Below are 26959 nucleotides of genomic sequence, written 5' to 3'. Positions count from 1 at the left end.
CCTCCCGCCGCCCAAGAGGGTCCGGCCGGGACCCCGCGGGCGGGCGGCGGCGGGGCTGCTCCTCTTCCCCGGCTGCTCCGCTCCTCCGCTCCCGGCTCCACCGCTCGGGGCTCCTCCGCTCCCGGCTCCTCTCCTCCCTCCCGCCGGTGCCGCCCGGGCCGGCGGCTGCTCGGTCCCGCCGCGGACCCCGCGCTCCGCTCTCCCCAGGTAGGCACCTCCCCGGCTGTGCTCTCCGGACCCGGGCTCTGATCCGCTGCCCCGGCGGCGGGGCTGGGCAGTGGGGGCGATCGCTCGCTGCTGGCGGCGGCTCGGGACGTGCGGTGCTCGCCAGCGGCAGCTCCGCCGCTGCCCGCAGCGTGTTACGGGCCGGGAGTCGCGCTGCCAGGGGCCGGGCTGCGGCGAGGAGAACCGCAGACGACAGCCACGGCACTGATGGTGACATCCATGGCACTGACGGTGACACCCATGGCACCTGCCCTCGTCCTTCCCGAGCGTCGTTGTGGCCGCGGGGGAGTTCAGAGTCATTAGTTTCCCCGGGACCGCAGCGCAGGGTGATGTCCATCCTGGCTGTGTCACCGTGCAGTCCCAGCCGCTCGGCAGAGCCGCAGCTTCCCCCCGAGCGGTGCTCGGGCAGTGCAGAGGGGATGAGAGGAATTGTCTGTGAACCCTCGCAGATCGCGGTCCTCTTCCAGGGGCCCAGCAGTCCCCACCAGGGGGGATGCGGCTGCTGCTCGTCCTCCGGATGCACGTCCAGCCCTTCCCTCAGTCCCGCCGCGCTCCCTTCCCCTCAGAGCGCACCCTGCTCGCGGTGCGAGTGCAAACCGCGCAGGTGGCTGCGTTCCTCTGCTTTGCTTTGTGTTTGCGTTCATCTCCGGGGCTGGGAGCCGGCATCGCCCGGCTGCCTTCACGCCTGTAAAATGCCCGCTGACGAGACCCCGGGGTCAACGAGGGTCCAACTTGAGCATGATGTTAGAGTGGAAGCATTAGTACTCTCGACCTGAGGAAAAGTAATTATTTTAATAATTTTGTGACTTTGCAACGTGAAAGAGTAAAGGATGTATCATTACCGTACCCCGGGTACACTTTGTAAAGATGCAAATGATTGTAATTAGTACTCAGATTAGCTTAATTTAAAGGAATACCTGCACTCCCTCCTCGGAGCTTGTATGTATTGGCGTATTTTCAAAAATAAATTCAGCTCCAGACTGCTGTACAAGGGAGTTTCCTTGGGCACCTGAGCTTGGCTGACATCAGTCAGATCACCAGGGTGTAGAAGCAGTGGCATGGGAACCTGATTTATGGCTGTTGCATCTGGAGGGCTGTTTTTCCTCTGAAGAGTAAGTTTTGGGGCTTGAAAAGAGGTACTGGTGTGGCTTTGTTTGAAACTGAAGGCTCAGTCTGTTCCTTTCAGAGGCACTGATAGGGATCGTAAACGTTTGCTGCTTCATTTGTTTTATTGTTGGATCTTGTTTCAGTTCTGAGATGGGAAATCAAGATTTTATTTTCGTTAGTGTGAGAGAAGGAGCTGGGTGTGCTGGTGTGGAAACTCACAGCATCCCATGGCAGCCCCAGTTCCCTGTAATTCTCTTTTCTCTGACATATATTTTATGATTCCTCCCTTTTCTGGTTCAATAACGTGACTTTGTTACTTTTAAAGTAAAAAAGTGAAGCTACTTAGTCGGTGTTTTCAGAGTGTAGATCTGAGAAAATATTCAATGAACAAACAAATGCCCTGGAGAATGCTCCGGGTTGGGCACAGTCCAGATCCTGATGCACTGTTACTCCCTCATTTTGTTCTTTTAGGGCTTTGTACTTCCAACAAGAAATAAACTTGTATGTCAAAGGGATGTTAGTATCAAAACCAAGCAAATAAAGGTGTTTTGCATGTGAATGCTTCAAAGGTAAAGTGGCTGCTGTACCCTATGGAGAGCATTCAGGCTCTCTCAGCTGTCACTGAACTCTACAGAGTGCTACACTCCAGTGTTCCCATGCATGTCAGAGGAGACTGGAAAACTGAAACCTGTGCTGTCTGCTAATGACAGCTGTTCCTTTGCAATGAGAGAGGAAAGCCAGCCACTGCAGCCAGCACCAAGCCAGAAATCAGGTTTGCTCTTTTGTTCATAGCTCATATCTGAAAAAAATTTTTGAAGAACTTGCGTGGTAACTGCACCTTGATTTTACATGGAATCTTTTCAATAAAAAAGCCCAGAATGGTATGATTTTGTCCCAAATGAAAGACTTGTGTAACAGCTTAAATCAAAAAGTTGACACTTTGAATTTCTTCTTCTATAGCTTTTACCCTTCCACATGACCTCAGCAGTCAAAAGTGCTTTTTGATGTTGTCTAGCCAAGTCACCATGTCCATTTATTTTGGATATTGACCTCACTACAATTAGTCATCACTGAAGCTACAAAATATGTGTTGGATAATATAGTAAACACGAGTCAGATCCTCGGATCTTTGGGTCTGCTGATCTGTTTCTACCCTTCCCATAGCGGGCAGCAGTCCTGGTCTGGGTCACAAGGTTATGGTGTTACTGGCTTCCCTAGTAAACTCCATTGTAATGTGCTTTTTCCTTGACACTCAGTGTTTCCCTCAGAGCAGTGAACCTCCAGTGAGAATTTTGCAAGCTCTAAATGCTTCTTCATCCTGAGTGATGGTGAATTTTTGCCTCCTGCCCTCTCCAGGATGCACTAGCAGGACATCACCGAGTTCTGCTGGGATTGACTCTCAGTAGCACCATCCCAGGGCTGAGTGGAACCAGAGGAGTGGGGAGCACTGAGCCTGGGCTGAACACACCATGGGGGCAAACACCTCCAGCAAGTCACCACCCTTCAGTGGGAATGAGGATGGTAAGAGCTTTTCCTGTTTGTTCTCTAGGACTGCAGAGTCCCCAGTGCAGACTGTCACTGTGAGGGTTGTGGGCAGTGCCCATCCTGGGGCTGCAAAATGCCCGGGAGCTGTGGGTCAGCAGGAGTGTGTGGAGGTCAGCAGCAACAGCACCAGCAGCAGCAGTGTGCCCATAGTCCCTGCAGAGCTGTAGTCGGTTTTTTGGGGTCCTTTTCCCTCCCCTCTGGGAGCAGGACTGTCAGCAGAGCTTTGGTGTTGAGGTGTCCCTGGCACACAAAGGCAGGGACAAAACACTGCTGCTCTGGAGGCTGGGGAGGTTTGTTCTGGAGGTGCCAGCATGTGGAGGACCAGCAAGAAATGTGGTGGGAAGGTGGCTGGAGCAATGAGTGTTCCCATGGGTGTTCCTGGTAGCTGCCCATCCGGGCAGTGCTGCCCACAGGCACGGGGAGGCCAAGCCTGCAGCCTGGGTCGGTTGGAAAAGGAGGGTTGGAAAAGTACTGCTTGGAGCAGTATTGAAGGCCAGGGTCCCTGTGCTGCCAAGATTACAGAGACAGTCATTAAAAGATTGCTCCATAAATATATTTGCTGTTGCATGAGTCAGCTTGCTGACTGCCATATGGGCTTTTACCTAGGTACAACAACAAAATGCATCTGTAGATAAATACAAATACATATAATTAAAAGTAAAATATACAAGGACCTGGATACCCCATCAACCCTTGTCCAACATGCCCAATGGTGCCACTGCAGGTCTGTGGCTGTTCGGCTAAACCAGCTGCGCTTTCCATTTATTAATGTAACTGCTTGCAAGTTTTCTTTATTTTTCATATTTCTTCCCAGTTGCTGTAGTGCAAAAGAAATCCGTGCTGTGAGGTTTTCCTGGAGATTTTATTCCTGGTGCATCTCAATGCTCAGTTTTGACATCTCCCATGAACAACCACTTGTGCTTGCTCAGGATGATGAGCACCTCTGTTCCTGACCACCTTTCTCGGGGTGATGTGCCCTGGCTGTGGGATTTTCCAGGAGGTGGTTGGTCTCTGCTGGGTGTCTCTCTGGGTTTGACGTGATTCAGGCAGCACTAGTTCCTGCAACAGAAACACAGCAATGCCAGGAAAGGCCCCGTCCTGACCATCTTGGATGGTTCGGTGTCAGTCTGTTGGGCTTCAGTGGGCTCAGGGCCACCCCTCCACACTGACGCAGCATCCAGCCCAGTGCAGTTCTGCTTCCATGGCCCTGCCCAAATTTAAAAAGTGGTAGCACGTTTTTTCTCTATTTTGTTGTGTTTTGATATACTGGGGGGAGAGAAATCAGGCTGAAACAGAGATGTCTTCTATGGAATTTTCCATTATCTTGCAAATCAGTGACCACAGGCTATATCACCTTAGATGTCACAATCTTGTCCTTACTCTAATTTCAGCTCAAACTGTAGTTAAGTAAGAGCTGCTGGGTACAGCAGGAAGCAGCACAGTGTTCCATGGCACGGGCAGGTCCCTCCCCTGGCCTGTGAGCAGTGGGGACCAGTCCCACCTCTGTGGCTGTGCCACAGGGAGACTTTTGCTTTGGGACCTGTGAGGGTGGGTAGAACAGCACAAGTGGGTGCTCCAGTGCCAATCCTAATGACTCTTGCATATTTTCCCAAATTGCTGTTGCTATAATTTCACTCTTTTCTGTGGCACTGTGATTTTTATTTGAACTTTTTGAAGGGCTTTGTTTGCCTTCAGCTGAAGCAGGGTGACAGTATTATTTTTTCTCTCAGCATTTCCTCTGATAATTGTGGATAATAAGCAAGTGAGCTGAAAAGAAAATGTAATAACCAGACAGAAGGTTCAGAGCTACAAAGTGATCTGACTCCTGGCATAGTCAGGATGAGACCATGTGAAAAGCCAGATTTTTTTTGTGCTATTCCTGTGCTGAAGGGTGTGGGAAGAGTCCAAGGGGGTGGCAGCCTGGTGTTCTCCCCACCAAATTTGGTGGAAAATAAAGCAGAAATAGATAGTAGGTGAGGACAGTGGTGGGGTCAGAAGGACACACATCATTCCATGGTCCTTTGCTGGTGCCCTCTCCAGCAGCTGCTCTGTGTTTAAATTGCCCTTGGACCGAACAGAGCATCAGCATCATCCTCTGCCTGGGTCTGCACCACGTCCCACTCTCCAGTACAGAGGGACTGGCGTGATCATTGAGTGGCAGTACTTGTTTTCCTGAGGCTGCAGAGCAGAGGAGGAGAAAGAGAGAGAGACTATAATGAAAATGGGGGAAATTACAGTGAGAAAAGGAAGGGGAGTTGTAACAGACCATGTGATGCTGCGCTTGCTGTGCTGGGGTGGGCAACAGGGATGGGGGGACCTGAGCTCCTGAAGCACTGATTTTGCTTGGCAGATGAGCCTGGGGACTTTGGCAGGGTTGACCAGTCTTTGTTAAGGATGTTTTTTGTGTCTGGTTGGGATCTGTACTTTTTAGTATAAATATTGTTCCTTGAACCTCAGTTTAGAAATATGATCCCTGCTTACAAAACAGTGTTTTGTGATTATACCCCAGTTGCTTCTTTGTGGCAATTGTACTATCTTCCTTTGCATCTCCTAAACACTGTCTGAGTTGGCAGAGCAAATGAGTTTTTTCTCTGAAGGGCAAAAGCTTTGTCTTTTTCTTTGTTTTAGATGCCATCAGGCAGGGAAATGTGGCTTGTCAATTCTGTAGGTGTGGATTCAGAATGAACAGCATGTGTTTGGTTCCTGACTTGGACACCACAAACTTCAGTGCTCTTCAGGAGTGAGACTGCAGAATGACTCCCTGTGAAAGCTGGGGATGGTAGGAAGGCTAAACCAGAGAAAGGTTAAAATGTACCTAGTTTGAGAGTCTTAAATTAAGTATGCAACTTAGCTTTTTTACACCCAGCTCAGTTATAGGCCTGTGTTTAAAATGTTAATGAAAACATCAATATTAAACAACAAGGAGGCAGAGGGTGTGAACATGCTCATGAAAGCATTCCTGTAAAGGACAATAGAGATACAGGAGGTGGACTTGCAAAAACTGGCTGCTGGTCTAACTCCTCTGGATTTGCAGCCATTCCAGATGTTAATGCCCAGCTGTTAATGCCATGGTCTGCCCTGCTCTGCAGAGCCCCATGTTGGGTCCCAGTGCTGGGGACCAGAGATCCCCCTCTCCCCACAGCTGAGGCTGTGGCACATGGCTACTGCAGCTGACCTCTCTCTGCAGCAGGCACCCCTCTCATCTTCCACTGCAGGTGATAAACATCTTCACCCTCCCTTTTTATTCTGCAGGTACCCTTCTCTCTGATGGTCTCACTGGCAAACAGATCCAGTTAAACTCAGTCATCATCAGCTTGTATTTACTCTGATATTTGCAGCTGTTCTGGGTTTGAGAAAGGGCATCTGTGATCAAAAGCTCGTGTTCCTTCCAAGTGCTGTAGCTGGTCACCTTAAACTTTGCTTTGGTTAGGCTGTGCCATCCTACCTGAAAAGGTAATGGCAATGTTTTCAGGAGGTATAAGGGTTTCACAGACTAAGCTTTGCATTTGTTCTCAGCAGGAGCAAGATGAGGCTGATATCTCTAACAGGCAGGGCAGGAGGACAATGAGAACATTGGCTTGGCGGTTCTCTGCCTGATCTGCCATTGACAGAGGCTGACCCAGGGAATTTGCCTTTGCAGCTGAGCTGGAGTGAAAAAAATCCCCGTTAAATGCCAAGTTTAAATAACACCCAAATCTCCAAAAGAAGCAGAGTGTTGCTGGGGTATCCCTCATTTTTCTCAGCTCATATGGAGGAAAAGTAGAAATAATGTGATATCATCAAGTGCTTGCTCAGCCATTTAATACTGAAATGTTTCCTCTTTCTTGCAGTTACCTTCGACCATTTTGAGATTTTGCGAGCTATTGGGAAGGGCAGCTTTGGAAAAGTGAGTGTTTTGGGAACTAATCACTGTGTGGACAGCTGGAGGTGTAACTGGGTGGAAGTGGGTGAACTGGAGGCTTGCATGACAGCACAGAACCAAAGCCCTGAACTGCCAGTGAGCCTTGACCTGAGCTTCAACTCCTGGTAATCAGGAAGGATTCAGAGCTCGATTCCTCATCCATTCTGTAGCCACAAATTATATTACAGGAGATTAAAATGAGAAATTGATCAATCAAATGAACGGAATTTCATTACGTTTCTGAATTGGCATTTCCTAAGATTTCCCAGCAAATCAACACTGAACGTCATGATGCATATTTAATAAAGATCTACAATCAATATGAAAGCCTGGCAGGTTTTTTAATATGTTAAATATTTCTCTGTGAGACACAGAGTTTGTTATTAAGCATCGAGTTTCAGTCATGCATTTTATTTTTATGTTGTTGTGGAATTTGCCGCTTGTACAGGCTGACAGAAGGTCATTCGCCTCTTCACATAAAGGCACCCTGATGCCAGAAGTGGGATGTGCCTTGGGTGCAGAGGGCAACAAAAATCTCAGACAAAGAGGCAAAGAGATTTATCTGGAGGCAAAAAAAAAAAGTTTGACTGAGACTTGCAAATTCATCCCAACCTCATAAACTGTTGTGTAAACAAATCCGAGCCACCGGCCTGTTTCGTTGTGCACTCTCACAGGCTTGGAGGCTTGCCTTGAAGTGATGTTTCTTTCTAGATTTGGGGACATATAAGAAAAGTTACAATTCAAAGCCCAGTATCCCTCAAAGAAAGCCCAGGATTCACTGTGAGCTGAGTGACATTTCTCAGGAAGGTGAGGATCAGGTGCTGCTCCCGGTGACTGAACTGTAGTTCTGTGGTGGAGGGGGCTCTCCCCAGCAGTAACTAGTGTGGGAGGGATGGACGTGACCATGATTAGTGAGTGATATTAAATGAAATGTTGACTTCTGTGCCATTCCCTATCTCCCACCTTGTGGTGATAAATTCATTCTGCTCACCTTCCTCACAAAATTTCTCTTCAGGTGAAAACTAGGCAAGAAATTCCTGGGCAAGGTCCAGTGTTGCAGCATCAGTGCATGGAGTTGTGCCTTGGCAGTGTGGGCTCTGCCAAAGCCACTGGAGAACACTCGTGTCATTGGGTTGTACCAGCCCGAATTAGCTGACAAATCATCTCTGATTTATCCCCTGATTTGCTCTCCTAGGTCTGCGTGGTGCAAAAGACCGACACCAAGAAGATGTACGCCATGAAATACATGAACAAACAGAAGTGTGTGGAGCGTAATGAAGTCAGAAATGTTTTCAAGGAGCTGCAGATTATGCAGGGCCTGGAACACCCCTTCTTGGTTAATTTATGGTAAGAGGTGGTTCCTTGGCTCACTGATCGAGTCAGGGCAGTCAGTTACAGACGCCTTTGAGACCAGACCCCCCTCGTCTGCTGCAAGCCTGTCCTGGGAGCAGCTGGTGTGTTCTGCTCACCAGGGCTCTGGTTTCAGGGAAATCCTGTTTAATGAAACAAGCAGTTATCTATCTCCCTTGTCCCCCCAGACAGCACAAGAAAGTTTATTCATGTGTCCCCTTGCAGTGCCCCCCGGGCAGGTATTGCCCATCACCATAACCCACCTGTATTTAATGGTGCTCTTTGCAGCAACAGCAGCTCCCAGCAGCAGCACAGGATCGATGGCCAAGCAGGGCTTTTTGCAGGGTGTCCCTTGGCACTGCATTCTTCTTAATTTTATTAGGACACCAGTAACATTCCAAGTGGTGTGAGCTCATATACCGCGTGATGAAGTGGCTAATATCCTGTAGGTATAGGAGTCCTTTGGGGCGGTAGGTAATTACATTTATTGGATATTGGATTTAATTTTAGAATAAAGTAGAACTTATTGATGCTAAACACAAGAAATGAGGCTAAAACACATTGAAGATCAAAAATCTTTGAATTACTGTTCCTTTTTGAAATCCCCTGTAACCTGAGTGCTGTTTGGTGAACCCTTGGGATTTTGCTGCAGCTGCCATTCAGTGTTGTTCTGAGTATGAGTGGGAAAGGTGCAGCCACACCTCCCAGGTCATATCTCCTCATACTTTGCTTTCCTACCTGAACACACAGTTCCAGGCAAAGCTCACTCAGCAGCTGAGAACTGACCAACGTGTGCATGTGTACAGACCTGTAGGGAGCAAACCATCCAAGTGTCCCTGTTCTTGCCATGCCTTCCCTGGCCTCAGAATGCCTTTACCATTCCTGTGGCTTTCCTGCACTCTGAGTGATACACAGACTATAAGCTTTGAGTGGCCTGTGGTGTGGTTTGTGGTGCTGTTCATCCCATCAAGCAGTCGGTGTGTTGGTAAGGAAAAATCCATGAGGAAAGGGCTCATAGCTGGTAGTCTGCCCCTCTCAGAGGGACACTGGGTAAACAGTCCATCAAATAAGGTCACTTACAGAGGACTGGCAGAGAGCAGCTGCACCCCTGTTGTGCTGAGCACATGGGTTCATGGACAGGCTGCTGCTGGGAGAGCTGGCACCCGACAGCGAGACCAGAGGGTCTGGGCAGGGCTGTGCTGGGCCAGGGCTCCTCTGTGTTGCTCCTGTGGCCACTTCCCACACGTGCTCAGAGAAGGCAGAATGTCCATCTGGAGTTGTTCAAACAATCTGCTCTGTTATGGATCTAAGGTTCAATTATTGTCATCACAAGTGTGACCGTAGGATTTTAGTCACAGTGGGAAGCAGATCACGGGGAGGTCATGAAATTATTTCTCAAGTGAAGAAGTTCCGAGAAATGATGAGTATTCCCAGAGGTACCACATGTCGCTTTATGACTTGTTGTTCTTCAGTGCTGCCCTCCCTGAACCATGTGTGTGCTCTTTCAGGTACTCGTTCCAGGATGAAGAGGATATGTTCATGGTTGTTGACCTGCTGCTTGGAGGGGACCTGCGTTACCACCTCCAACAAAACGTGCGGTTCCAAGAGGGCACAGTGAAACTCTTCATCTGTGAGCTGGTGCTGGCCCTCGACTACCTGCAGAGCAGGCACATCATCCACAGGTCAGCCGGGACCTTGGGAGGGCTGCACTGGGGGAAGGCTCATTCCTCTTTGATGTGAAACGACAAATAGAAGCTTAAATACTAAACAAAATATGTTTGCTTTCATGTGAAACACAAGGCTTCCCCAAGAAAAGCATTTCATACACAGCAGAGAGCATCTGATTTCTCCCTCTGGGGTAGCTGTGAAATAGCATATTCTGCTGATCCTGCAAAAAGCTGTCTCTAATAGGTTTAATTAGCTATAGCTCATTAATATTTGTCGTGATCCAGGGAGGGTAGGTGTCAGCACTCACAACTCCCCTGTGTTCACACTTGGAGGTGTGTCCCTTTGTCCCCATCTCTGTACCACTCCAAAATATGAGGAATGGGCCCAAACACAGCTTTTTTCTGTGTGAGGTAAATCCCTTCCTAGGAGTTGGCTACCAAGATTTCTCACAGACAGTGAAAAAACGTGTGTGAGCTCTTGTCACACCTTTGAAGACCTGCAGGGAAGCAGAGGAGGAAGAGCTTTCCCCTGGCTGGGAAGCAGGGTTTGGCTGTGGACGGATGGACATGCAGCTCTCTCCTGCTGGTGTCATGGGCAGCACAACCCTGGGCACCCACGGGTTTGCCCAAGTAGCTGCTGTCAGGGAGGATGAGCAGGGAGGGACTATGAGGGTCAATAAAGGCAAGAAGGTGGTCACCTCGTTTATAAATATCACTCCAGAGGAGCGTTCTTGTGCAGTGTAAGAATTAAGCACGGCACAGAGTGTAAAATTGAAATGGTCCTGGTTGTTGGTGGGGAAGGCACACACTGGGGAGAGGCTGGTGAGGATGAACTCCTGTTCCTGTCCACGGTGTCTGGCTGCCATACCCGGGGTGTGAGGGAGGAACAACCCCTCACCTGCCCCCACAGCCATGAGACCCCAGAGTGGTTCTGCTCTGCTTAGGTCAGGGCTGGAACCTGTGGACAATTCCCACCTTCTCAGGGGTCTCCTCTTTCATATTGCTTATTTCGAGCCAAACCTGCCTGGATCTCTGCCCCAGTGTGAATGTGAATTTGCAGGTGAGCCTGCAGTGTGCACTTTGTGCAGCTGCATGTGTTTAAGGTGAATCAAGTACAACAAAACATGTATGGCAGGCTGTAAAATTTGGAAGTTATTTAATTAACACTGTAATGAAAGTTGTTTAATTAACACTGTAACCCAGTGGGACAATATTAGATAGATAAAGTGACTGAGCTGAGTCAATTACACTGCAACAGCTGTAATTGGGAACATCAGGAGACAGGGAAGCAGTGGCTTCGTGTGGCTGAACAAAGCTGTGCACAGACAGCAAACCCAGGCTGGAATTATTTCACACCTAGATGTAAAAGAATAGGAAATATTAATATCTTTTAGTTTAGGAAATGGTATAACCAGTTTGTAAAAAAGAAATACACAAATAAACAGTAGTCAACATTATCCCTGGTCATCGTTTGCATCCTGAGAATGATCTTACTGTGCTGGTGTAATTCTAGAGGCTGCATGACAAACTGAGGGAAATCAGAAAAAGCCACATTAGAAATTAAAAAATAATAATTAAAAAATAATTGGAAACAGTTCTGGTGTGCTTATGGGGAGAACCAGCCACTTATCTGACACAGCCCCATGTGCTGCTCATGATGCCTGTCCCTGTGTTTACCTGTGTGATGGAGATGGCACCAGGAAGGTAATTGGTGTTTATAATCCACTGGAAGTAGTTTGGGTGACAGGAGGCCAGAGAGCTGTAAGTTATTACATGATGATTAGGTATATTGTGTTTTCCTGATTCCAGGTGGCTCAGTGAACTCAAACTGTATCTTAGGGATCAAATTTTCAAAGATAAAATCCTAAACCTGCTCATTTCTTCCCTTGGAACCCCTGGGCCTTGTGGGGAGCAGCAGCTGGCACAGGGTCACTGTAGCTGTTGCCTGCCTTGTGGCTGGGACCTTCTCCCTGGGGCACTGAATGGCATCAGCTGGGCAGGCTCTCAGTGGGGGCTGGTGTAATGAGCTCATTAAAGACAGGTAATAGCTTGTAAAGTCACTCAGGTGGACACAATGGGTGTATCAGTGTCTCAGGTGTGCATTTCCTCCCTTCGGTGAAAGCGTTTCCCTACAGCCTTGCTATAGGTATTATTTTGTGGGGGTTTTTTACTCAGGAACAAAACCTGTGGAGAACACACTTGTTTCTAGACCAATAATTTAATTTGTACTGAGTGAATGGGGAACCATTCTCGACACAGTACTGAAACAGATTGAGAAGTAACAGGAGGAAAATGATAAAAAGAAGCTCTAACTTAACTGTGGGTGGACTCACCTGAGTGCTGCTCACCCAAACCCCTGCAGCCTTCACAGCCCTGGCCCTGAACCCACTGCTGCTGGTGCTGTTTGATTAGTCACTGTCTTATGCCTGAATCAAACAGGAACATCAGAGCTGAGAAGCCTTGAGGCTCTGAGGGCACGGTGTCTCTGCTGGTGTGTCCCAGAGCCTGGGCTTTCCTGAAGTGCCTACAGCTGTGTTTCCTGTCACTTCTCCAGGCTAATGGCTGTCTCTGCTTCTCTGCTTTTTTTCTCAGAGACATCAAGCCCGACAACATTTTACTGGATGAGCACGGTAAGTGCCAGGTGCTTTGTTGTCATGTGTATGTGTAAAGGCAGAGGCAGAGGCAGGAGACCCAAGCTGCAGTCTCAGTGCTCCTTGGTGCCCTAGTTTGGTGTTGCTCTCTTTCCCTCAGCCCTGCACGGAGTGGCACCATCCCATCCTTTTGTGCTTCACTTGCTTTTTGAGTGGCAGTGTCTCACACCTCTGGGCACTGGGCACCCTGTAATGCTGCTTTTAAGGGTGCCTCAGTGTGTAACCAACAACTCTTTTGGCTGACTGACCTGATGATGACCCTACAAGGCACTGGCAGGGACCCCACGTTGGTGCTGCTCGGGGTCAGTTGATGATTTTAACACTTTCTTGGCTCTTGCTTAAAACTTACTCAAAATGCATTGTTTGAAGAGTAATGCTCGTGTCGCTGCAGGGTTTGTGTAGTGTGTGTTCACAAACAGAATGAATTATGGTGCAACAGATAATCCTTATTCAGGTATTTTCCTTTTCCTTGAGCATTTGGCACTGGGAGGGAGCTCCAAAGGGGATTTAGGTCTGGGTATGTTATAGATGCTGCTATCAGTTTTTCAGTAGTGTTTCTCAGCAAAACCCTTGACTATATTCTTACACGACTCTGTAGTCACATTTTTTTCCCCAGTAAACCTCTCACAGTGAAGAGTTGTCTGATATTTAATAGCTTGTAAGTCATTAGAGAAACACTTTGTCATCTTATATTTTTTGAAAAATCTGTGTAACTGACTTGTTGTGAGAAATCTTAATTAGCAGCTACAGCAAGGTGCTTGAAGAAGAAAAGTCAGTGCAGGGAAGAGGCATATCCGAATCTGTTATCACTTGAGATGCTGCATCTCCCAAGGGAGGCATCACCTGGCTCTGCATGACTCTGTGTGTGACCAGGGTTGCCTGGCAGCACCGAGCCCAGTCTCGATCTGTTTGCACACGACCTCTAAGTTCAGAGCACTGGCTGATTATTTATTTAGGAGCTGGAAGCAAAGCAGCTTTGCCTCCAGGGGCTGGAGCCTCTGTCCTGCCTCACTTGGTCCTTCTCTGGCTGTTGTCCCATGCTCAGACCATGGAGAGCACTGACCTCACTGATGTGCTGGGGACCTGCTCCGCCAGCACTGCTGGGGCTCCCTGTGCAGGGCTGTCTTTGGTCAGCCCTTGCTGGCAGACACTCCCCAGAACATCCCAGCCCCTCAGTCTGGGGTGACACAGTCCCCCAAGAGGAGCTGGGATATCTGTGGCCATGGGATCAGCGCTCCTCAAAGAGGGAAAATTAACGGGGAAAAAACTCTGCTCATCTCTGCAGTTGCATTCAGCCCAGAAGGATGCAACCTGCAAACTTCTATAATGACACTGCAATTCAGGATGAGTTTTGAGCCTCCTCCCTGTTCACTGAGATGTTTCACTTGTGTTTTGCAGAGGTTTCAGTTTTTTTCTGGAGACATACCCTTGCCTCCAGTGTCCTTCTCTCTGTGACTTATAGTATTCCTTTTCTTCATCCATGGCAGCAAAGGTGTGTCCTCCGAGGCATACAGAAAGCTTTGGTCACACACAGAGTTCAATTTTTTCTTGTCCCCAGAGTAGCTGTTATTGTAGCTGCATGTTTATCTATATTTAGCCTAGAAGATCGTGGCTGTTTTTCAGTATCTCCTTCCCTGTGGTGCAGAGCTGCAGCTCCCCATTCTCTCTCCTCTCCCATCACCATCCCACTTTCACAACTGGAATCAGAAAATAGATGCAATTAGCTCACATTAATTTTTTTATGATGTTCTTGACTGGGACCAGTTCCCCAAGAATATGAAGTAGCTGAAGACCTTCAGCAATCAGACTTCAGTCCTTCATTTCTTAGACTCCTTTTGTCCCCTAACTCTGCCCTTTGGCCCATCTCCCTTTCCAGCTGTGAAGCTCCTTTACAGCTTTGATTCCTTCACATTTCAGATTTAAGTTTGGAAAGGCCTCCCGCTCTGTCACAGACCCCAGCACCCTTTTTGTGGATGTTAATGGCCAAGGAGGCTACAGGAGCCCTTGTGCACATCACCTGATCTTGGTGCAGGAGGCTGGGTTCAGTTTTTAATGTCTTTCATTATGTCACGTGTTGGTCAAAATGTGTTGTCCTGACACTGACTGTCACAGACTTGACACACACCTCACACTTTAGCCTCTGTCACCCTGCTTGGTGACATATCAATTTCAGACAAGGAATTATAAAGTGGAATATCAGGCAAATGCCTTTCTGTGCAATGAAAGAGCCATTGTTCAACATCAGAGATTAGGATCAGGTCCCCAGGGAAAAAATCCCCAGCAGATGACACCTCCAGCAGTCATTCCAAGCACAAAGTGATTTCCTCCTTTAAAGACACATCTATCAGTTTGGCTCAGTGACAGCACAGCTCACCTGGGAATGAAGGATATAACAGATGGCAGTTTCTGGGAATTGTGGCTAATTCATCAGGAGTTTTTGACCAGGTCATTTGTCTAATAAAATTGAAGAAAGGCTCAGTTTTATCTCTGGTAAAACAGAGGTTTTTTGCAAGAGCTCTGTAATGGCTGTGCTCAGGATCCTTTCTTGTACTGCTGCTGGAAGGTTCTCTAGGGCAGTGCTGCAATGAATGAGTTATGCCAGTGCAGGCATGGCACATTTGCTCCCTCATCTCAGGTGAGAAAGTTAGGGCACAGCCTGACCAAGAGCTTCCACAATCCACAGCTCCTGAGGTCTCTAAATTTCGTATCCTTTAAAATGTTTTCTTAGTTGAATCTGCAGAAGCCTTGTATTTTTTGCACAAAAGATGTTCTAGAAAGGTGAAGGAATTATGAAGTAACAGAAGTGCTGAATGCAATAAGAAAATTGTTTGCCTTAAGGCAAACCCAAGGATTGGTCTGGCAGTGCCAGTTTCAGGCTTGGGGAAGGAGCCATGTGGTGCCCAAGAGCAGCTCTGGCTGTGCTGGTTCAGAACTGCCTGCAATTAGAGATGCTGAAAATGAGGAAAACACAAGCCTTAAGGTTCAACCCTAAAGCTCAGCAGCAACCCCCAGTACATCCCTCATGGGCACCAGTAGCTTCCTGCCCCAGTCTGTACCACTGCCGTCACTGTTCAGCCTCGTCATACTGCCCTGAGCCCCTCCCTCACTGGCTGGATTTGGTCATTTCTCAAGTGGGCTAGTTTATAAAACTTGTGATTTGTTTGAAGTGAATAATTTAAAAGATGGATCCAGAGGAAGGCATGTTTGTGCTTGGAATATCAAATTCCTAATAAGCCTTTATGATTCATATTTATGAAAACAGCTCCCCGCAAAGTGGAATGAGAGCTGCAGTTGAAAGGAAAAACAGCACAAGGACGCAGGGGATGTATCCAGACAGGGCAGTCGGATGTCATTCTTTCTCCCAAGTGCTCCCCAGTGATGTGATGCTGCTCTTTAGCGGGCAGGCTGGGGGAGTGAGTGCTGGTGGATGGTGTGAGCAGCAGGGAGGAACACGTGCTCCGTAGGTCTGTTGGGAACTGTGTGAGGGGCGAGTGCCAATGGCTGGTTTGTGCTCTCGCAGCAGTGCCACAACTCACCAGGACATGGGCGTGATACAGAGGTTTCAGGTGAAATCACAAGTTCTGCTTTTACTCTCCACATTTCCCCAGCTAGATCAGGTATTTGCAGCAGGCAACTTGTATCACTGCTCTCACAGAACAGATATATAGGCACAGTTGTAAATATTTACTTAAATGCTCACAGTATCCAGACAAGAAAACAGGAGTTCATTGCCACAGCATCAACTTCTAGACCTATAAAGGTGATGTTATTCTGCTTTAACTGTAAACTAGAGCAGCAGTGGATTTCTAGCTGTTTGAAGCTAATGACTGAGGAAGGTGTTGTCACAGCATCTCTATCAGCAAAAGCCACTTTACTTCGATCTCTGTGGTTAGAGAAAACAGCAGCAATCCAGCTCCCCTCTGTTACTGCCGAGGGGGCACTGAGGCTGCAAAACACAGCAAACAGAACAGCTGATGTGTTGATAATGAGCTCACCTTTGTCAGGGGTGAGCAGCCTCAGTGCCTGAGGAGATGAAGGAGGTGGGGAAGCGGAGCCTGCCTGTGTTTGATCCGGCGAATTGGGCTGAACTAACCCATAAGTTTCAGAGAGATTCTCTTCAGTGCAGGCAGCCAGGTCTGATCACCTGTATCTCCATGTGGGGCTGCTCTGCTCCCCGACAGCGGTTCAGTGAATGGGGAATAATAAATTGAGTGCCTAAAAAACCCAAAAAAGGCAAGTAAAAGCACAGGCAGGAGCTAGGTGGGAACACTGCTTTTCTGATCTCCCTGTGGATCACATCCACCTCTTTTATTTCATTTTCAGTTTGCAGGCAGGAGTTGTGCATATTATAGCCGTGGCAGCAGAGCCCATTCCTACCCCAAGGGGGTTTCATGATGTTTGGATTTCTGTGCAAGGCTGTTTTGCTGGCTGCCAAAGGTGCTTGGTTCCACACTGGAGGCAAATGGAGGGAATGCTTAGTACCTGGAATACCAAATGGAAAACAACTAGAAAGCCAAACATCAGGGATTTTTTTTTTTTTTACTTTTTATTTTTTAAAACATAGTGGAATTTTTTCTGTGAGAAAAGTTCAGTTCTCTTCCCTTCAAATTTATGAAGACTCAAAACAATCATCGCTAAATTACTTCTTGGAGAACTCCCATTTTTTTTGCTCCCCAAAGGGAAAATAAGGGGATATTTGAAGTAATAAGACACAACTGCAAGCAGCCTGCAAGCTGAAATATTTTCTATCAATTCTCTCACCAGAATATTTTTTTCCTGGGAGCTATTTTCCATGGAGTATTTTACTTTACGTTTCTGATTCAGAACTGTTTCTCCTGTGAGATTAAAGCCAATCCTGTTACATGTTAACCTCTATCTTTCAGGACACGTGCACATCACCGATTTCAACATTGCCACGATGCTGACGAAGGAGATCCAAGTCACCACCATCGCTGGCACAAAGCCTTACATGGGTGAGAACCAACGCCAGTTAAGCCTTCTTGAATTACCATTTTATGGTGGGATGCAGGTCAAGTCCTTTTTGATGAGGGTTTGGACTCTTTTCTTCCTTGTCTGTACCAAAATATACATGCTGGTTTGAAATAAGGAGCACCCCGGAGAGGGGCTGCGGGGCAGGGACAGGGAATGCCTCAGTGCAGCTGGGGAACATGCACTGTATCCCTCTACAAACCCTAAATGCAGACGGACTCGAGTACATTGCAAACACGGATTTTAGTGCCATGATGCCACATTGTACAGCATGGGTTTGATTATAAACTAAGATGGTTGCACTCCTGAGATCCCCAAGCATTTTACAAGCAGCAGTCACGCTGTGTAGTGATGATGAAGTGCTCCTGCTACCCTTGAGAAGGGAAAATGAAGCACAAAGGTTTGTATTTGGTCCCTTAGTACCTCAACACAAGTCTTATGCGGCTGCATCACTAGCAATAATTTGAATTTTTGTATAAAATGGCTGCTTTAAAAACTAGCATTACTCCATGTTTAGGCCAAGTGAGTGGTTGTAAAAAAGCATTGCTCCTTGTTCTGTTGGTTTTAGATCAGTTCTTGCCTCCCAGCTTGTACAAAAATTTTGAAGTATTTTTTTTCCTTACTCTCAAAAGGGAAATTTATTGGCTAAGAAAGAACATTTCAGTCAGTGCCTCCCCCCCCAGCTTCCCATTAAAAGCTGTGGCTCTCAGGCTTCCTTCAGTTAAAATTTGTTTTTCCCTGCCAAGGGTGCAGTTGGCACCACGTCTGCATTTACGCTGCATATTAATGTTCCCAGAGAGCTGCTTTCATTGATGGTTGAGACTGGATGTGGGCTCTGCCAGATTGAACTGCTTTAAATATGAACAAAGAGATGAGTGGGATGGGAGCAGCTTCCCAACCTGCAGATCTGCCGAGTGCTGCTGGGGCACAGAGGCTTCCTGGAGCCTGTTTACTATGGATGACGGGCAATTCCTGTGTCAGTAAAAGGAATTCATTCCTTTTGGGCTCTGGGGGCAGAAAAGCACTGAGAGATTCATGTGCAGGGACCTGTGGGGCTGCTGGGTGCCACTGCTGCGGGAGCACGGCAGCACGGGAGGTGCGTGGGTCAGTCACTGTCTTGCTCATTCCCACTTGGGATTGCAGCAAGGCAAACTTTCTTTTCCCTGTATTTCACAGCACCTGAAATGTTTAACTCCACAAAACCCACTGGCTACTCCTTTGCCGTGGACTGGTGGTCACTGGGAGTCACTGCCTACGAGCTGCTCAGGACCCGGGTACGTGTGTGGCTCCCGGCCCGGCCGGCTCTGTCCTTGGACACACTGTTGGGAATGTTAGTGCTTTGTAGCAGGCATGTGAGGGCCAAGCCAAAGTCAAGATTTTAGGGGTTATTACAGCATAGGAAGCAGAGACTACATGTCCATCACGGCTCTTGCGATGGCCAAGAGCTCAGAGAAGCTGCTGCAATACAGAACACCATGTGCTGGTGGTTCCCCACTGCAGCTGAGGGCCTCTGGGTTGGCATAAGCAGGGCAAGGCAAACAAGCAACAGCTCCTGAAGTTTGGGCTGCAATGTCCTTTACCTGGAGCTCCCATCCTGCAAGGGAAAAAAGGAAACTTGAAAGAAAATCTCATTGCTGTTGTAATCAGACTGAGCAGCTGGAGCAAATGATGGATAAAGCCCAATTCCTGCCTGTGCCATCAGGGCTCTGCTGCTGATACAGATAAGACATAGATAAGATTGGGGGCCTTGTAGACAGACAAATACATCAGTGTTTTGGAAGTACTGTGTAAAAAAGTGGGACAACATTTTAAAAATTACTTTCTTCGAAACAAGAGGAGAATGTAATTTAAAGAATGTTTAAAATATTGTGAGGCTCTGAAACTTCTTTCAGTATGAGTATGCAAAACATGTCTTTTAAAAACTCTATCATCAGTCTTTGCAGAATGCCTAAAAAAATGTTTCGATTAAGAGACTTTTCAGATGAATCTGTGTGTCTCAAATTGTGAGGGATCATGTCAGCAGACATGGAGGGGATGTGGCTGTCTGACTTCTTGGGTAACTGAAGCCACATCCCTGTAAACATCTTAATGTAATATTTGAGCTTTCCATTTATAATGCTAAATGAACGTCAGGGCCGTGCATCACATTGATTTTAGAGTCGATGGCACTGTTTCCAAGGGCGGGAGCAGAGATGCCTTTGCACGCTCACACCTGATGGCACAGCCGCGGTGAGATGGTGGCACCTGGGTGGCTGCCGGGCGGGGGAAGTGAAGGGAGGCCTTGAGGTCCATCTAGTGTCGGCACGCGTCAAGCACGCTGCACCTGATCTGATCTCACTGTTTATAGCTACTATTTTTTAAATGTGTCTTTAACGCCCCCTCTCCTCCCCCCGACATAAGGTAAAAATCTGGTGATCAAAACTTTCCAGATGAAAACAGCCTGCCATCGTAAGCTGTCTCTCCGGGTAGGGCAGCAGTACTGTTGTAGCTGGGAGATAAGCAGGGAGGTGACTCCACCCATGCACTGCAGGCCGATGCCAGTGGAATCCCCGGTGCTCTGCTGTGCCATGTGCTCCTCTGCAATGGCTCACCCGTCCCAGTGCTATGACACTGGTCATGGGGAAGAAGGGACAGTCATCCTGCAGCCTGACACCCACCCGGGGCTGGTTACCCTTCCTGGGTCATCCTTTTCTGAGCTGATTTGATCAATGGGAGAAATCCAGCTCCTTTTCGCTGGCATTGTCCCCAGCACGAGTGAAGAACTGGAAACCGGCACGTTTTACAGGGAATATCAGGAATGCTCTAACCACAGCACTGTGTGTCAGTCTTGTAAGATACAAACACTGATAAGGCTAAGCAAACCCATGCTGGTTTTAACTCTGACTTCTGGGCTTTGCTCCTGCCTGTCCTGCTGTTAAATGTCCAGTTATTAGCATAGATCTTGCTGACATTTTGTTTATTTCAACTGAGCCGCGGTCACACAGAGAGAAATGTCCCACGGGAGGCTGGGGACTGGACAGAGAGACTGTGCGATGCTCTAAACAGATTTCCCAAGGAGTCCTGGAAAAAAGCAGATAAATTCAGGTGCTTTCCTTGTGGCGTTTCCCACAGAGGCCGTATCACATTCGCTCCAACACTTCCACAAACGAAATCGCCCACGTGTTCAGGACAGCCAAGGTGATGTACCCCGCCGCCTGGTCCCCGGACATGGTGTCGCTGATCAAGAAGGTGAGGTGGCCGCGGGGCGGGCGAGGGGCCGGGGTGTGCCCGGTGCTCCTGCCACTCGCAGTGCACGGGAGGGGAGTCCTTGCAAACGGTGTCCAGGCTGGTGTCAGTGACATCTGGGTGGCACAGTGTAATAAATGCCAGCGTTCGGTGCTCAGCTGCAGGAGGGGATGGCAGCGAGCAGTGCTGTGTCCCGGGCTGGCAGCGGTGACGTGGCGGCTGCTGCTGCACCTCCGCTAAGGACACGGCAGCCTTCACTTCCAGAGTTTCCTCCAGCGCTCAGGAATGACCTAGGTTAGAAGCAGATATTGATATATGTGTCAATAAGTTTAGCAAAAAAAATTATATTTTTTTTTAATCCTCAAAAAATCGTTTGTTCCAAGATGGAAAATATTTGCAGGAAGTGCTGATGCTGTTGAAATCCTTTGATGCCACGTGGTTTATGCACCAGTGCAATTTTATTTCAATAGAGCTTCCTACGCTGTAATAACCCCTAAAATCTTGAATTGCTTCAAAATCATTACTGGAATAATTTTGAAGCTGAAATCCCATCTGAAGCGAAGCCACAGCTTCAATAAACAAGACTGTAGCTTGACAATGTCAGACGCTGTCTGCACACAGCAGTAGCAAAGCTGAGCACTGACCCCTGCAAAGCAGCACTGGAAGCACATTTTCAGAAAGTATGTAAATAGTTTTCTAATTTTCAAATAAGTGTAGGCAGTAAGGTAGTACTTAATGAAGCTTTCATCTATTTTTTTTCCAAATAGTATGCGTAAGTATTCTGTCATTTCTAATGAAATACTCTGAAACATTTTTATGAAAAGAGGCCATCAATTCTTTGCTGAGACAGAATCACGGCCTATTTTCCAGGAAGAAAATTGAAGAATATTTCCATTTGCTTAAAATTCAATGAAGCCAATATTTCATCGAGCCTAACAGTAATACAGGGATATTTACTGCAGATGTCCTCTGTGTTTCTATGCTGAAAGTTTTTCCCTGGAACCACGGCATGCTGCAAGCCGTGGAGGCTCCCTTGTGAATAAATAATGCAATGTCACAATTATTTAAATTGCCCAGTGCCCCTTTGCATCTGGTTTAACAGCCAGATGTATTATATATGAGGCCAACTGCAGCTCCTTCCTGGCTCAACCATCCCCTGTGGAGTTCTGTATTTATTAACGTCTGAGGCAGATGTTTGTCATTGCAGAGCCACAGCGCTGGCACTGGGCTGGAGCCCAGAGGGACCCGGGCGGTGGGAGCATTGCTGTGTGCCCAGCTGCACATCAGCATGAGGAGGGCTGAGGGGGTCACCGTGTCCACACCCTCCCCGGAGGGTTTGGATCATCTGGTTTTCCTGCTGCATTTTTCATCTGCATGTTCTCAGGAGTTTATGCAACGCATAAGCCTTGAACAGAGACAAACCTCAACCCTTTCCTTCCAAGCAAGTAATTCCTACAGCAGTGTTAAAAAATGCTGGAAATAAGCAGTTTGAAGGCATGGCTTTCACACTGGAGTAAGAACATTCCATTTGTAGAGTGAGAAAACGGGATGTTTTACTGATATGGTATTAAAGGCAGAACACAAAGGCCCGAGTTTAACTCCCTTTTCCAAACGGTTAATTTTAACCTTGGACAAATTGTTTAATGTCACTGTACTGCCTCAATGCCCACTTCTTCAATGCGGATAAAAATCGTTCATAAAAATAGGAATAAATGGAGTTAAAGCTTGTGAGCCTGTCGCATACCCTGGTGAAGGGACTCTGAGCCAGAGCAGCAGAGAGGCACCGGTCCAAGTGCCAGTGCTGATGCAGTGTCCCTGGTGCCACTTGTCCTCAGCCCCACTCCATGGAGCGTGTGCCCTGTGGGGATGGTCTCACCTCTTCCCTTTAACTCTCACTGCAGTTGCTCGAGCTGAATCCTGAGAAACGTTTTTCTCAGCTGAAGGACATCCAGGCCTTCCCGTATCTGTCTGATGTGAACTGGGATGCTGTTCTCCAGAAAAGGATAATGCCAGAATTCATTCCCACGGTAAGGCTGTTTGAGTGTAAAAATGTTCCAGATGTGCCCGAGCGTCACACGCCACAGCCTGTCCTCACACCTGGCACTGGGACATGGGACATTCTGACAAACTTCCACTGGACCATCAAGTGTCACAAGGGGAAAAGGGAGACCAGGGCAGGGCTGCCACTTCCCTGTGGGTGTAATAAAGAGTAATGGGGGATGACTGCAGTGTGGGTGCCCCAAAACTGATCTGTTTACAGTGTTCCTGGAATTTTTGGGTGCAGGACTGGTGTTACAGGCTCTGGGCTGTGGGTCCATGTGCGATGGAACACGTGGGCAGTGCCTGTGAGCCATGCTCTGGACAATGCTGCTCCCAACATCCAAACACCCAGCACACCGAAATGGGCTCAGCAGCAGCCTGGAGATCACCCATCATCTTCTGGGAACTGTTTCCTCCTGTAATGCCTGCCCTAACAAGCTCATTGTTCACAGTAAATAGCACATACACTAGATTAGTGTTTCTGAGCCTTTTTTAATTGGATTAAAACAGCACACAAGTAACACTATCCTTAAGGAGAACAGTCCAAGGACTGCTGTGTGTGGTTTTCAGCCACATAGAAGCTGGGGTAAACTGTGAATATTTGTTAATTGTATGTATTTCCTCCCCTGTGGGTGTGATTCTGTATTGCTTTAAGATCAGTTCTGCAGGCTGCTGTGCTACTCTAAAGAGGCACATCCCAGCCAGGACACCGTCCTCATCCTCATTGCCACTCTAAAGCCACCAAAGGGCAGAGTAGAATCAGGAGCACAAAAAGAGCCACTGTCACACCTTGAATATACCCTCTGGCTGAAGGGACTGGCAAAGCATGGCAGGAGTACAGCAGTTGCTCTGGTTGCATGTGCAGTTGTAATTAGTGCATCTTTTTACAAAATTCAGCTCTCAGGCGCAGTCCAGTTTATGAGAGACTCCTCAAGACAGGCTCTGACCACTCATGGTTGCCTCTATCTCTCCCCTCCAGAAAGGCAGACTAAACTGTGACCCAACCTTTGAACTGGAAGAAATGATTCTGGAATCCAAACCTCTTCACAAAAAAAAAAAGCGCTTGGCTAAGAAGGAGAAAGGCACCAGCAAAAGCAATTCCTCCCAGGTGAGAGCAAGCAGGTACAACTGTGTGGTCAAGGACATCTCTCATTTTCCACAGAAGATGATTGCCATCTAGCAACACCACAGCAAACTGGTTGAATAGAACATTTTTTTCCCTCGTGACCAACCTTATTTCTAAAACTCTCCTGCATCTTCCCTGTGGTGGGAGGCAGAATGTTTATGCACTGGTTTAGTGTGAGAGGAGAGCCTTAATGCCATTCTCCCCACTGCAGGGCTAAAGATGCTCTGTGCCTAAAGATATTGCTGTTTCTCCTTGAAATTGCCCTTGCATTGTCTTTCTGTGTCAGCTGTGAATTTATTCCTCATCTCTTTTATTTTTCCATTCCAATGTGAAAGGCCAGCCACATCCAGAAGCACCTGGAGATGCTCCAGAGGGACTTCATTGTTTTTAACAGAGAAAAGTAAGTTCTGATCCAGAGGCAGAAAAAGAGGCTCTGGCTCTTGCCAAAGCCTTTTACAGGTTTGGGGGGTCTAGAGCTGGGGGGGGTTAGGGCTGGGGGGGGGCTTGGGGCTATGGGGCCCCAGTTTTGAGAGGGCACAGAGGACCAGGGTGCTCCCAGGCAGCTGCACTGCTGCAGGGTCTTGGCTCTGCCTGGGCCCCTCCTCACAGCTCAGCTGTCCTTCTCTGTCCCCAAGGGTGAGACACCACCATGACAGCATCCAGGAGACCACACCACTGACAAAAAGCGGAGGCACGTATGGGGAGGACAACCAGAACAACAACCTCTGAGAGCAGCACGGGCCCTGCAGGAGATCTCCCCGTGGGGCTGGGGCTTGCCCACCCACACACTGTCACCATGTCGGACCATGGACTCGTCCTCTGCTGCTGGGACCCTGCCAGTAGCCCAGGGCACCAGGGGGAGTTGGGGCACCCACCCCCTCAGCCTGCCACCCCATAGCCAGAGGGTCCTGGGTGTGGGGGGAGAGGCTGTGGGTGCTGCCTTGCAATTGTCCACAGTCAGTTAGACTCAGATCCTATTATGCTGCCTTTCCTGATAGCAGGAATGTGGCCATGTGACAATGGATGAGAGAGTATCCACCCTTCCAGCTTGGCCGGTGCCATAGCCCTTGGTGCCCCCTGTGCTCAGAGATGCCACCACCATGTCAGCTGCAGTGCTGGGGCCGCAACAGCACAGTGGGTGAGGGCTCTGCAGAGGTTGGGACTCCAGCATGGATGGGCTGCTCCAGGTGGAAGAGGTGACTCCCAGGTGCAGGGTCTCCGCCAGTGCATGGTGACAAAAGTGACCTTTGCTTACAGACAGCTCCTGTGAACCCCCCGTGAGGGTGGGTGTGGGGGGCTGGAAGTGGCAATGAGCTCCTTCCTTAGCTGGGAGGAAGCAGCAAATGTTTCCTGTCCCTTTCCCTCTCCACATACCCAGCAGGGCTGGCATGGCCTGAGTGTGCACACAGATGTGACACCAAGAGGTAACAACCAGGCACTGAAGAATCCAGATGCTTTTCCAGCATGAAAAATGCCTGAAAAATCCGTTCACCATCATGTTAAACTGCTGCCACCAGAGGGAAATTTTAATGTGTATTTTTAATCTCTCTACCATTAAAATCACACTCGACTTAAGCAGAGACTGTTTGCAGCAATGGCCACGCTGCTGGTGTGGTCTTGGCCAAGACTGAGATTGGCCAAAGTGTTTCTACTGCAGTAATGCTGGGAATGATGCTATTATTTAAATGCTTTGGCAGGCCTGATGTTTCCCCTCCTTCTTTGACATTTTTCCCATTCTCAGCAATATAGCAAATGCGTGATGAACTCTTTGCCTCCTATTTACCCAAAAGGACACATCCTATCTGGATGGAATTAGTTCAGCAGTAAGTAGGTAGTGAAGCCCTCAAAGTAGGGTCATTGCCATGGGAAAGTCACCATGTCCTGCTCAGTCACAGCACACCCTGACTCGTGTTGCTGTGTTCTTGCCCTCCTCTTCCCCAGCCATCCTGTCTTTTGAGCAACAGGATTTCTGAGTAGGATGGGGGCTCCGTGTCTCTCTGCCTTTTGACTTGCCATTCCCAGGGAAGCTATCCAGAGCACCTCCAGTGTTTTCCATTGGTCCTCTGCTCTCTGCCCAGTCCTACAGGGGGTCTGGTGCAAGGCCCGGTCAGGAGGGACTCTGTCAACAGCTGTCCCTGTCCCCTGCACAGAACATCACTATAGCTGCCTTGCTCTGCTGCAGGTAGGGGTCCACACACCATAAGTGTGTTTATCTGGAGTCCCAGACAAGGAAACCAGCCCTGCTCCTCCTGGGGAAAAAAATCTACTGCTACAGAAATACCTCTGTACTGGCCGGTCAAAAAACCCAAAACAACTTAAGTACTTAAATGGTAAGAACATTGCATCTTTAGAAATTCCCCAAAGATATCTACAACCATCTGTCCCTTCCCCTCTTCTACTGTAAACAGAGGCACGGTCTCAGCTTAATCACTACCAGGCAACAGGGAAAAATCTTTAATTACTTGATAGCAGCATTTCACAAAGCTTGTAAGCATGAACAGCCTTCCCTGCCCCTGGCACAACTATTCTGGCCTGGCCCCTTAAGGACTGCTGCATGGACAGCTTGTTCTGCCTGACTTGCAGGCATGTAAAAATAAGTATTTCAAGGTCAAATACTAAAGAAGGAAAAAAAAAAGTGTATTTGTTTAGCACAGCCTAAACTGACCCTTAATTTTTGTAATCTTTAAAAAACAATCACTTTTTTTTTCTGCATGCTTTTCAAGCTTTAGATGGCAGTGCCTCTCAGTCTGACAGACACTGCTCGATGGAAGGGGAGCATTTAACTCACAGAAAACAGCCTCCAAGCCTGCCTAGCCGGGATGACCCCAATGCCATGCCCAGGCAGTGCCACATGGAGCCAGTCCCTGTCACCACACAGACGACAGGCACAGCTCTTGCTGGGCAGCCACAGCCCCCCATGCCCAGGCCAGGCTCAGCCAGAGACTGCATGGACAAACTGAACAGGCTTTTACAAACACTTGCAATGTGCTGTTTTGCCAATACCTTTACCTTTGCCAGCTACACCAACCCTCTGACACTGCACTGTGTCATCCTGACAGCCCACTCTTGCAGCCCCTCCAGCCCAAACACCACCCCGAGCCCCTCATGCCACGCTGGCCCAGCTCCCTGTGGG

The 26959-nt window shown here is 48.2% G+C and overlaps 1 protein-coding gene across 2 annotated transcripts; it reads left to right on the top strand.

Annotated features, from left to right (window-relative positions):
* The first annotated feature begins 153 nt into the window (after positions 1-153).
* On the top strand, positions 154-25590 carry STK32A (serine/threonine kinase 32A). Of its 2 annotated transcripts, XM_027682647.1 has the most exons (13): positions 154-207; positions 2689-2853; positions 6708-6763; positions 7974-8125; positions 9637-9810; positions 12388-12425; positions 17330-17419; positions 18612-18709; positions 20547-20663; positions 22562-22687; positions 23680-23808; positions 24162-24226; positions 24462-25590. In XM_027682647.1, exons 2-13 carry the CDS (start codon positions 2802-2804, stop codon positions 24553-24555), a joined length of 1191 nt encoding a protein of 396 aa, XP_027538448.1. In that variant the 5' UTR covers positions 154-207; positions 2689-2801; the 3' UTR covers positions 24556-25590. The 2 variants fall into 2 exon arrangements, with proteins under 2 accessions (XP_027538448.1, XP_027538449.1); XM_027682648.1 differs by lacking the exons at positions 154-207; positions 7974-8125 and having other exon boundaries at positions 2762-2853.
* Positions 25591-26959: the final 1369 nt, after the last annotated feature.

The sequence above is a fragment of the Neopelma chrysocephalum genome, unplaced genomic scaffold (assembly GCF_003984885.1).
Source record: "Neopelma chrysocephalum unplaced genomic scaffold, ASM398488v2 Primary Assembly neopelma1_63, whole genome shotgun sequence".
NCBI classification, from domain to species: Eukaryota; Metazoa; Chordata; class Aves; order Passeriformes; family Pipridae; genus Neopelma; species Neopelma chrysocephalum.
This window is presented reverse-complemented; position numbering and strand designations above follow the sequence as displayed.

What these genes read in the sequence shown, in the direction of transcription:
- STK32A (XM_027682647.1), top strand. Translation starts at nt 2,802, where the DNA reads ATGGGGGCAAACACCTCCAGCAAGTCACCACCCTTCAGTGGGAATGAG. An exon ending in CTTCAGTGGGAATGAGGATG is followed by an intron (nt 2,854 to 6,707) that starts GTAAGAGCTTTT and finishes TCTTTCTTGCAG; the next exon opens with TTACCTTCGACCATTTTGAG. An exon ending in TGGCACAAAGCCTTACATGG is followed by an intron (nt 17,420 to 18,611) that starts GTGAGAACCAAC and finishes TGTATTTCACAG; the next exon opens with CACCTGAAATGTTTAACTCC.